Source organism: Chaetura pelagica, unplaced genomic scaffold (genome assembly GCF_000747805.2).
Source record: "Chaetura pelagica isolate M959 unplaced genomic scaffold, ChaPel_1.0 scaffold294, whole genome shotgun sequence".
In the NCBI taxonomy this organism is placed as follows: Eukaryota; Metazoa; Chordata; class Aves; order Apodiformes; family Apodidae; genus Chaetura; species Chaetura pelagica.
Window position 1 is genome coordinate 1,891,324 of NW_009953068.1, and position 12,260 is coordinate 1,903,583.

General features: G+C 38.9%; 2 protein-coding genes across 2 annotated transcripts in view; one reads left to right on the forward strand and one right to left on the reverse strand.

The window, feature by feature from the left end:
- Positions 1-1,732: 1,732 nt before the first annotated feature.
- Positions 1,733-11,943, reverse strand: CHEK2 (checkpoint kinase 2). Its single transcript, XM_009996830.1, has 14 exons — positions 11,711-11,943; positions 11,056-11,180; positions 10,636-10,783; positions 9,770-9,860; positions 8,877-8,985; positions 8,137-8,190; positions 7,386-7,447; positions 6,881-6,980; positions 6,070-6,156; positions 5,110-5,273; positions 4,777-4,892; positions 3,363-3,448; positions 2,582-2,662; positions 1,733-1,971 (listed from the first exon to the last, which is right to left on the reverse strand). Exons 1-14 carry the CDS (start codon positions 11,940-11,942, stop codon positions 1,876-1,878), a joined length of 1,551 nt encoding a protein of 516 aa, XP_009995132.1. The 5' UTR covers position 11,943; the 3' UTR covers positions 1,733-1,875.
- The window catches only part of HSCB (HscB mitochondrial iron-sulfur cluster co-chaperone), a 3,917-nt gene continuing 3,597 nt past the window's right edge, over positions 11,941-12,260 (forward strand). The window contains exon 1 of the mRNA XM_009996868.1: positions 11,941-11,973. Coding sequence (XP_009995170.1) covers positions 11,941-11,973 — 33 coding nt within the window. The remainder of the gene's footprint in view (positions 11,974-12,260) is intronic.

The following is a 12,260-nucleotide window of genomic DNA, read 5'->3' on the forward strand; positions in this document are numbered from 1 at the left end:
GGGACGCGGGACTGCCCGTCCGGCCTCCGGTCACCGCTGGCACCGCCGGGCGCGTCCTTCGCCCTTCTCATCACGGCGGTACAACCAACATCCAAACCAAAGCCTTCCAAACGCCCAGCCCTCTGCCTGTTGGAACGAAAAGGCAAGCAGGTTATGCTGCCCGGTGCAGTGAATGATACATATTAATAATTTCTTGTCCGAGTTAAAATTGGATGCAGTGGAATTTCATACACATCCCAAACTTACTCTTAAAAAGGAAAAAGTGTAAGAGTCTGAAACTTCAGGGAGTGTTGGGCAATAAAATGATGAACACATGGCCATCAGCTTAAAGCTTTGACTTCCAATGAGCAGGACCAAAGTTAAGAACTTTCATTAGAAAGCAGGCCTTATTCAGGATCCAGGGAAAGGATCCACACAAAGCAGTTACAAAGAAAATTAACAATAGTGCGATGTAAAAAAAGACAGAGGAATAAATTATAGTTAGAAATAGAAAACTTCTAAAGACCTCTGTAATGGTGCCAATGTTTTTTAATATCCCAAAGGTAGTGGCTTTTGCAGTACACCAGATCACAAACCTAGACCAAACAGAGCCCTTTATGTTTCTTTTATCTAGCAAATGGCAGCTAAGTATTCCCTGTTACCTCAGATGAGCTAGAGTAAGTACCAGAACTCTTTGAGGAGGTGCCAAAGGATGCCACTGCACCAGGAAGGGAATGTCACGAAAGGACAGACATGCATTTCTTCTGTTTTATCACCCCTCTGTGTCTGGAGTGAACCAGTGGTATGTTTTTTCAACCAGATGCCCATGGATGTTCTTTCATCTGGTTCATTAAGAAAAATATCAATGTACAAGGGTTGCCATTTTATCATTAACACTGGTCAATATCAAATATCTCAAAGCACACAAGGTCTCTGGAATAGGCACATATGGGACAGCTTAACTCATTAATGGGTTATCTTAACTCCTACTTGACATTAGTTTATTTCATAATGCATTAGACTTTATTCTTTCCAAACTAATTTACAGCAAACACATTTAACCACAATAAGTGTTTTAGAACAAAGTTAGTAAATTGCTCCCTCTTAGTGAATAATAAAATTAATATCCTTTAGTAAGAGGCACAAAGTCCAAAATTTCCACTTAACAGAGAAGCCAATTAAAAATAGTTCCTCTCACTTCAGTTCCTGGTGGTTCTCTTGCAGGAACTCACACATCTTCCTTACATCATGCTACTCTGTTTCCTCTTACTCAGCCCATCCTAAGGGATGTGAGCACCACACTTCTCAGGAGGGGACCAGTTAAAAACTCCATTCAGATGAGAACTTCTGCTCTGAAAGCCTGTTAGCAGCTTCACAGGGCACAACTCATTGAGTCTGCCAGCCCAGCATTGAGAGTTCAGCTTTACCTGGAGTCCAGAGCCTCAAGCTCCCTCAGTAGATTTACATCAAAACAGCATTGTCAGTGTCCCCAGAGGCCTGTGGGCAGCATTTTGTGTCAGGTAATAACTAAGTCTCAGGCAAACACGCAGCAAACTTAGCATTCCTTTTTCGTCTGTGAGGACTAAGCATTGTTGCCATACCTAACTTGGAACAGAAGAAACTAAGTATAGGTGGTGATGGAGCCAGCCTAAAACTGTTTTTAATGAGTTTTTTTGATACTCTCCATGAGTCAGAGAGCTGAATTAAATGGAACGTGACTATTTGCCTCAATTCTCATGCATACACAGCAGTCACTTCAGTCTTACAAAGTTATTTTTATTTATCAATTGCATCTTCAACAGTTATTCCATTATTAAGAGTTTTTCTTAAATAAAAATTCTGCTTTCCATAAAAAAATCTGCAACAAAAGCACTTTCTCTTTTTTTTTTTATTTTTTCACCTCATTTTCTGAAATGATGTAGAGGGAGCAGCATGCTTAGAAGAGCCAGATTCTTCCTCTTTTTCATGGACACGCTTCCTTGTTGTGGGTGGCTAAAAGGAAGATACAGCAGGATGGTTACATTTCACCAGGTAAAACAGAGCCTCATTGTTTTGCTTGCTACAGAATTACAGATTTTGGATAAGGTCTCCTTCCTGTAACCAAAAAAACAGCATGAGTAAAAAATGTTTCTCTACCAAGATCTATCTTGATATATTTGATCCTTCTCACGTAAGACCAGCTTTATCTTCCACTGCTGTTTAAAATTTTCCTAATTTTCATCTGGTAATGAATGTCACAATACCACTGCTAAACTTCCACTACCATGAGAATTTTTCCTTGAATACTAAACATTTGTGACTTGAATCCATCAAAACATGCATGTTCAACAATTTGATCTTTAATATATGAATATTAAATATTATATGAATATTTTAAGTCTAGGAGACCTTTTCTGTACATTTAAACACAGTGTCTTTCCAAAACATGGAAGTCCATTGCTTCTATCCAGAAAGCAAAGATAATTACCAGACTGATACATGCAGCCAAAATGCACACTTTTCTAAGTTCTCCAAATTAATTAATTTTCTTTCTATGGGTTACTTCAAAATCTAGTTTATCTGTGCATCAAATATTAATTTTCAAATAATCTGTTATACCTACCACTTTTGATGTTTGAGGTGGATTCATACTGCTATGTGCCTGAGCAAGCAGATATTGAAATGTAGTCTTCATATCCTCATCCTGTGAAAAAAAGAAGTAACTCTGAGTAGTATAATGAGTATTTAAGGGAAGAGCCTACATTTTGGCTAATGAAATGGATCACCAGTTAAGGAGTGAATGAATAAAGGACAAAAGGAGGTTCCTCCACTTCCCTGCAAATCAACACCTTGCCAATATGGCTTCACCAAGGGCAAGTCTTGTCTGATCAATGTGGTGGCCTTCTGTGATGAAGTGAGGACATCAGGGGACAAGGGAAGAGCTACAGATGTCATTTATCTGCATTTCTGTAAGGCCTTTGACACAGTCTCCCACAACATCCTTCTCTCCACATTGGAGAGATATGGATTTAATGGGTGCACTGTTTAATGGGTGGTCACATCTAGAGAGCAGTGGTTGAGGGCTCAGTGTCTGGATGGAGATCAGTGGCAACCGGTGTCCCTCAGGGGTCAAACCTGGGACCAGTGCTGTTCAATACCTCCCCAGCTGACACAGTGGGGCTCAGTGCACCCTCAGCACACTTGCAGATGACACTGATCAGGCACACATTACATCTCTGGTGACCAGAGGAGTGTGTTCCCCTGCTTCCTTGCAGAAGGAAATTACACTGTGTCAACAAAACCTCATAAAATTCAGGCTACTGAACTGCCTTTGAGTTTACATCAAGAAGCTATCCCCAGCACAACCCAGCTTTGCTGCACTTCAGTTCAGACTCAGTTCCTACCTGCAGCCAAGGATGCTCTAGGGCTTCCTCTGTTGTAAGACGTTTGCTTGGATCCACAACTAACAGCTTCTTCACGAGATCCAGAGCTACAATAATGAAAACAGTTAGGCATATGATTAATAAAGTCATTACCCAAAAATATGTTCTGCAATATGCATACACCAACATTATGTGCAACAGTGTGTCTTTTAACGCTTGAGAACAATGCCTAAAATACTGCCTGGGCAGATCCCTTTTCTTTTTCCTATGTCTAGGAAGGGCTGTGAACTGTAACCACTTCTCCTTCACAGGCACATGATTCAACACTTTTTGGTACCAAAGTTACTAGTAGATATACAGTGTATTTTCTGAGCAATCACAGGAAGTTCAGCACTTTTCTACAAGCTTCAGTAGTACTGTGCACAAGCAAAGACAGCTTAGTTAGCAGATTATTTTTTTGGGAAGGTGGGAAAGAAGAGACAAGAAAACACATGTATGCAAAACATAATCACATAAACTTAGTTTTCTTAGGAAACTGTTTAATAGGCACTGTCAAAATTATAGCATTTGTGTAATATTTTATGAGTTCAAATCTCCCATAAAGGATTTCTGGCAAGATTTACTTTTAATTGTATCTGATTATTCTATTCTACATGCCATTAAGGCTATGCACAACCTTAACATAATTTCCATTCTTACATATGTCTGACTTACTATTGAATAAGCTTCAAATAATTAAGGAAGAAATTATATTTGCTAAGTTTATTTGAAAAAGAATGATCACATCATTTGTTAGAAGCTCCTTCGTACACACAAATAAGTATCCACAGCAAATAACTACAATTATTTTGTGCATATAAAATGTCCTGAAATAAAGCATGCAGACAGTAATGGGCATTCTAGTTGCCATGCAAAAACTCAGTAGTTTTGCAGACTACTTAGCTTAGAATTGGCCAAACTTAACAGTGGATTCCACAAATGTGGCTGATGTTTTTAAGCTCAAAAACGAGCACCGTGAAATTACTCTTAATATTTCTCTCTTGGAATTCTAACTCATATCCATTCAATTCCTGGCATTTTTGGTTTAACATTTGAAGAATCTCTAGGTGAGGCAAAGTTTGCAGACCAGCTTGATAAAGCCAGAAGTAAAAGTGAAAAGAGGAAAACCAGACCCAAGTGCCCACTATGCTTCTGTAGTTAGTAAAGGTAAATGTTACTTTAAAATCTCTTAAATGAAAAAGTATTTGCTCTTTCTAAGGTTTCAACTTTGAACTTAAAAACAAACAACCCAAACCAAAACATTTTTAAGAGACTACTTCAAAAATTATCCATATCAACATGGTATGTGCCATATACAGCTGAAAGAAGTGAAAGGAAAACAAAAGCTACAAGAAAAAAGCTTGATGTTCTGCTGGCCACTGAAGCAGGGTCATACCTGTGTCTGATACATGCTTCCATTCTTTTGAAATGAAGGTGTATTCTCCACGAGTGATTTGATCTTTCAGAGACAGTTGAGTGTTTTGCTCATTAAATGGTGGATATCCACACAAGCTATATAAAAGAAGAAAAGAAGTTAAAAAACAGATTTTGTCAAAGTGAATGAGACACTAAAATCACATATTTTAAAGCATCTGCTCTCACAGCATCTTTGACATATATTTCGTTTTAGACACACTTCGACTTCCTAGTAAAGACATTGAAGTTGCCAAGTCTCAAGCCATTATGTCAGTAACTGCCCAATGAAGGAAGCATCTACACAGTATCTTACCATACAAAAAGAATAACTCCCAAACTCCAGCAGTCCACAGCTCGGCTGTATCCAGCAGTCCCAAGTGAATTTAGAACCTCAGGAGCAAGATAGGTGGGAGTACCACATAATGTTTTCATAAGAGAAGTTTCTCCGAGAATCTTGGACTGTCCAAAATCTGTAATCTGGTATTTAAAAATGATAACACCACATTATATATTAGGATTGATTGTGCTAGAACATATTGTATTGTCAAAACACATCAGGAGGTAACAGCAAGTTTTTTCCTTCCAAGACAGTTTCAGTACATGACTATGAACAAAATTTACCCCAAACGCTATTAAATATTCAGCAAACAACAACTGAGCATGGGAGAGGAGGAGCAGGAAGAGTATAACAGAGGGTCCCACTTTACATTAGCAAAAAAGCACTCTCAGATTTGGACGTAAATGGACAACCACAGAATAAAGTAATAGTAGCTCATTAGAAGAGATTACTTGAAAACTAAGCAGTTTACCATGCAAATTATTAAATTATTTAAAATCAACAACAACAAAACAGAAAACAACACCACAAAACACCCACAAAAAAAACCCAGCCCCAACCTCCTCCCAGAACAAAGAAACCTGTGATGGCTGTATGGTGAGACAGCCCGGATGATGGTGGAAATGGTGTCTGTAATCCAAGAATTTAGATTTTATTTAAAAAAATAAATGTATTGACATTTGAAGTTGTGTGCTCAATTAAGTGCTATACAAGCACAACACTTCTCAGTTGTTCTTAGATAAATGTATGGGTTGAAATATCCACAAAAGTAAAATTAAAATTATGAAAAAAATCCCTCAATGTTTTAAGTTACTTCATAGTTGGTATAACTAATTCCATTATTTTTTTTTTGCCCTGTTTAACTAAATATTGAGAAAATGGGAAGGAATATCCCCAAATTCCTAACTGAACAAGAAGAAATGTAAGTTTCCTTACCTTTATAAGACATGTCTCTTCAGAAGATGAAAGTAGCACATTCTCTGGCTTTAGATCTCGATGTATAATTCCATTGTCATGAAGATACTGGACATACACAGATACAGTCAAAGAAAAACAGACTAACCTTTTTAAATCATATGAGTGGCTGTCTCAAAAATGAGAAGTGGGTAAAAATACAATAGTCTCCTCACTAATAAGGAAAATAATTATAGGTTTATTATGTATTATTACCTACTACAGAACAACTATTAAGTTTATTTTTTTGGCAGTTGTGATAATTAAAATTGAGTCAAAAGAAAAAAGAAAAAGAATTTATCTGAAAGCATATTCAGGTCCAGACAATTAAGTTTTATGTGGAAAATGATCTTGCAGAAGTTACTAATGAAACATGCTTCCCATTTCATGAATTTAGAATTCATTTATCTCAGGACTCAATATTCTCTATTTGAGATCTGTTACAATAGTCCTGATCTACTCTCTACCGAAGTGAAATGCTTGTTCAGGAGTGCACAGTAAAGCAACTGATGTCTAATTTTTTTGAAGGCTACTACACTGATGACTCTCTTCCCACACACTACTAAAAGTCTCAAATGATATCCTGCCATCAATGAGCAGGATGTATTACTTTAGTCCCTATTTTTACTAAGAGTGTGTAAATGTTCTTTGGCTGCACTGAGGTAAAGCACTGCGTGCTGCAGGTAAAGCACCGTGCTGGCTGCTTGCATGGTTTTCAGAAGTGACAAATGCCAGAAATGTTCATCTGACTGACACTTCTATGCAGAACCATAGTAAGTTCCCAATTATGTACCTTTACAGCCAGCAGCATCTGATAAAAATACAACTTGCAGATAGCTTCTTTCATCTTGATTGGCCTTGACACTCTGTCATACAATTCTCCTCCTTCCATCCTAAAACAAATGCAGGTAACAGAACATATTTCTGAAAATGAGTGAGCAGTGTCCTAAGCCCAGCACACATACTGCTGAATTAGGCCTTATCTCCTGAGCCTTCACCTGGAGTTGGTACAAGATTTTTTACAAGCCCCCTCTTACAAAAACAAAGCAGCAGCCATCCACAGCTACAGCAGAGTGGGCAGCTATCCAGGCAGTACCTGCCTGCAAAGTGTGGAAGGATTGCTCTCCTGGTTATCCTGCTTCCTAATGTTACAGTAGTTTCAGAGAACAGTGGAAGCCAGCAAAAGAAAATATAACAAGCCAAACAAAGAAAAAAAACAGAGTTCAGAACTATACATATTTTTAGTAGCTATGAAAAACATTTAATTTTATGCATTTACTTTCAAACAAGATACTTACAGTTCCAAAACAATGTAGTAATCCTCTGCTTCAAAGAAGTTTTTTATCTTGATTAAGCAAGGCTAATAACAAAGGGAACACAAATGGAAACACAAAAAAAGGAGAATAATTTGTAGAAACTAACATTAACAGGTTATCATCCTAAACTTCCTATGTGGTCTGATTTCAGCCGTGCCAGTTAAACTGACACTAAACACAAGTGACGAGCACCCCAGGCTTGGGCAGACACTGAACATTCAAGTCTTGCACCTCCACACACAAGAACATTCAATTCTTGCTCATTCAACTGCAGCTCAGCAAGGGCCCTGATGTTTCCTAGCTGTGAGCTGCCATCCCTCCATACTTTCTCCATATGGAACAGCACATGGGGAAGTGAGGGGAAGTTTATTAAGCTATATGAGCTCTCTGCTGAAGAGTAAAATAAACAACTTTGTGGGGCAGGGCTGGATGCAGAGGAAAGAGGGGATAAAAATAATTTAAAAAATATATCAGCGGAACCTAATCTTGATATTTGGCTGTCAGTATTTACAAAAAGATTTCTACAACAGTGGCTCAGGTTGAAACTTCTGTGAAGTTTTTTTCTCAAAGTTACATCTGCTATTCAAGGTCTTAAAACCTCAAATCTGTACAGACATAATACACTTGAAGAAAAAAGAAGGAAGTCATATGCATCCTTTAACATTTTTTCTAAACAGATAAAATTGATCTTTAGTTACTACATAAGGTAATTTCAATATACAGTAATACTCACATGATCTATTTTCTTCAAAATTTCAATTTCTGTATTGATATTAAAGGCTGGGTTCTATTAAAAGAATCAAATATCATATTGGATAAGACAGTGCTGTTCTGGAATAAGACACATGAGAAATAGGGGACAGTACCAGAAAAGACATCTTTCATGTCCCTTGCTACTTTAAGTACCCATAACATACAATCTTTTTCCATAACCTGATTAGGTGCCTTCAGTGAATTCAATTAACAGCCTGCCCTCACTATCTGTAGCAAGGCAGTGCTCCAGACATGTCATTTCTCTGCAGATTAGAAATCTCCACCTAATTACCAAACCACATAAATAAATAAATAAATAAATAAATAAATCTTGAAGGATACATATTGGTACTGTCCTTCCTCTGAGATGCTTTCCATGTGGGCCAACCCTAAAATTAAATGCTACTTTCTCCTAGTCTTTATCTTGCATGATAACATAAACAGATTAAAACCCCACAAGGCACCCCCATCACCCTCTGAACATACAATTTTAACAAACAAAATCATGTTCATCATGAAACGTGGTCAAAGTATAAAAGCCAGCATTTACTACAGAATTCTATAGATCCTGTAAGATCAAAAGACATCTTGAAATAACACAGAGAAGACATCAAGTAAGAAATCCTCTCTAGTTGATGAGAGCTGGGGAGTCAGGGAGGTTACAAAATATTCCAGGACCACTGTGAGGCAGCCCAAAGACAGACAAATAAAAATACTTACTGCCTCTCTAATACCACTTGCCATAAACTTTCGTTTATTGATTATCTTTACTGCAACTTTGTTACAAGTGCTCTTCTCAAACGCCAGTTTGACTTCTCCACAGGCACCACTAACATAAAAGCACAGCCAGGTTAATGCTTGCAAATACTTTTCAAAAATCTGCATAACAAGTACAGACAAATGAAATGAAAGCACTGGATTACACACTGCATGTACTGCCTTGAAGCACTTCTGTTTCCAGCAGCACAACTGCTGTGTTTGCATTCTCCAGACTCTGGTCTCATACTTGCTGTGTGCCACAGTGCCCTAGGCTAAAGACTTCTGAATAAGCATCAGCTTTAGATCATGCAAAGCACGTCAGAAACTACCCTGGTCCATGGTCTCTGTTAACTTGTACTAGTTAGTAATCAACAAAAAAAAACAAAAACCAGTAGCATTCTTTAAACTGCAGTGAGAAAAGCAATTTCCAGCAGGACAAAGTCTCACTGGCTTACACCACTCAAAAGGTTTCCTACCAAAGGGAGTCTCAGTCTGCGCCAGATTTCATTCAAGTGGCACAAGAAGGTTGTTTCATTTTCGTTCCAGTTCCAAACTACATATCACAGGCTACTGATTTGGTCCCAGATACACTTGTACCAACCCCAGAAATCCACTATTAAAGCATTTCAAGTGATCATCAAATTAATTTTCTGCATGTAACTGAAAAAGTAAAATACAAACCCATCCAGAATTGTATCTACTGGTTCTTAATTACCGTGTAAAACACCTAGAATATTCGTGGGATCATAAAAAAAACCCCAGCAGCTCAGTTAACACTGGTAATAATTCAAGCACAAGGTCCTGAAAACAGTAACAAAATTAATGCTTGGTATTGTAGAAAACAGGATACTTACCTTCCCAAAGTCTTTGACATGATATATTTCTCTCTGAATTCTCTAGGAAACACCAGCTGATCGTCCACCATCAGATCAGAAAATACAAACACTAGAAAGATGAGTGGAGACCATTTTCCTGTTATTAACTTCAAAATTTTGTTACAATGAACAACTATGTTTCCTGGGCTTTAACAGTCAACAACATAACTAAGAAAATGCTGCCTGCAAGAAGAAAAACATAAATAGAAAAGTTATCAGAGATTATACATTACATCAGCAGTGGGTTAGCAAGGTGATCCTAATACTGAAAACTGACATCTGTGGTATTAAAGTCAGAACAGTTTCATCAGTTAACGCTACATGTAAGGACAAAACAGGGAAGACTTTCAATGTCACAACAGGGAACAAAAAGAAATGACAATCAAGAAGACAGCTTCTTAGTGGAAAAGCAATGCCAAAGAAACAAACCCCAACTCTCCTAATTTTAAGAGCTTTTTAATCATTATGCAGCATCTGATAAGTACCTGAGTTTTTTACAAATTCCCTTGAACCATTTCCCCTGCTTCCACCACCACCTGCACAGCTACTGAAGCACAAAACTGTTTCAAAACTAGGAAAACAACTATAAAAGTTTATACTCTAGTAAGATGGTTCCTGGTACAGCTTCTTTTAAACCTTTCTTATTGTTGTTGGTGTGGTGGTTTTTTTCTAAGGTTGAGGTAGACACAGGTAACTTTTATGCAAGTACTAAGCCATCAATTCACAGCTGTATCTTGACAGCACCCATGAAGAAGCTCAACTTGCAAGAAAAATACTGAAATCAACACAGGAACGACCTCTTGGTCAAAACCTGAAGAACCTACTTATGTTGTGGTACATTTTACCTTTATTAGTCTGCACAGAGAGTGCAATTTCTGAGTTGTGAGTCAGTGGAAGCCTCTTCCCTTTTCCAATGAGCTCTTTATTAACAAAAGTTCCGTTTGCACTGTGGTCTTCAATATAGGCAACATAGGAATTTTTGGGACCCGTTTCCTCAAAGAGAAAAAAAAAAAAGGAAAGATAACAATAGGGAAAAATTACTTCATTGTGAAGACCTAACAGAGTATAGAAATTTACTGTTGTTGGCTCAGGAAATCAGACTACTGAAGGTTTTCCATAAACCAGGATAATGGAGCATTGCCAAGAGTCTTTTTAAAGGAGTCAACACTGAAGGTCCTTAAACTTCAGTTTCTTTAGGATCTTCCCCCACCAGAGTCAACCTTCTTATTGAGTTATGCCAAGACAGTTAAGCTTTTAGCACCTACCCTGAAAATTCGGAAATGCTTCTTGCTGTAGTTTTGGTAGAAGCCAGTCTCAGACAATCCTAGCTTAGAAAAACTATAATCACAGCTTTTGTCTCTTCCAAACCAGTATTCATCATTCACACACTCTGTAGAGGAGGGGAAATAAAGCAGAGAGAGAATACAAAGTTGCAGTAAGTTGCCAAGTGTGGCACTACAGAATGATGCCAAATGGCAGTAAGCAGGAAACACAGACAAGATTCTTCCCACATAATCAAGTTTGTCTGAATTCAGACAAAGCACCATGCACCACCAACGCTTTCTACAATATTTTCATAATTTCATCCTTCTCAGGAGCTGTAGAGTTTTCAGTTCATCTTCAGCAACACAAGAGAGGCTCATGTGATATATAAACAAACTAAATTATGAAATGACAAAATGAACCAAGCAAGAAAGCACATGAACAGCCCAGCACTCCTCTACCTCTCCGCTAGGTCCATGGCAGCTGTGTGTCCAGGTCCTCAGCATAAACACTGGGATGTACTACAGAATACAAAATTATTCAAAAAATTGCACGCCTATCCTTCAAGTGCTTGTACGTAATTTGAGAATGAAATGACATTACTCTCTGCTAAGCTGCTACAAAGGAACAAAGAGGCTGGTCAAAGAATGAACCTACCACAATTGCTGAAACCTTTTCCAAGTGCAAAGAGTCGACCCCAAGGCTGGGGAACAAACTCTTCAGGTTCCTGGTCCTCAGGGATCGAAGGAAGTTCCTGAGTGGGGACAGTGTCCAAAGAACTGAGGGTCCCAGAACTGGAGGAAGACTGGCTAGTGCTCTGGGACCCACTGGACGAGGAGCTGGTGCCGCCCTGGGACTGCTGCGCCGCGCTGCCTGTCTCCCGAGACATGTTGGCTTCAGATGGAAGGTTTAAGCAAGCAGTTAGTACAGCAAAGTGAAACTGATCAACATTCACGCATCGCACAATTGACATCCGTTCTATTCCCAGTCTTCAAGTATGTAAACATCGGCCCACGTGCGCGTGTGGATGAAACACAGATTCTCGGGAGCCCCGCAAACCAGGGTGATTTCTCGTTCTAAAGAGAAGGCGGCGCTCCCTGTGCGGGCTCTGGAGCCACAGGATGATGCCCCCTCCGGGCTGGGCCCAGCCCCGGCCCCGGCCCCGCTCCCGCCCCGCCGCGCGGCCGCAGCGCCCTCTGCCGCCCCC

Excerpts from the sequence above, each read along its gene's own strand:
- CHEK2 (XM_009996830.1), bottom strand. The coding sequence starts at position 11,942 with ATGTCTCGGGAGACAGGCAGCGCGGCGCAGCAGTCCCAGGGCGGCACC. Across the intron at positions 7,448-8,136 it reads TTTTGAAGAAAATAGATCAT|CCTTGCTTAATCAAGATAAA; the intron begins GTGAGTATTACT and ends CTTTGTTATTAG. Across the intron at positions 3,449-4,776 it reads GAAGCATGTATCAGACACAG|CTCTGGATCTCGTGAAGAAG; the intron begins GTATGACCCTGC and ends TCATTATTGTAG.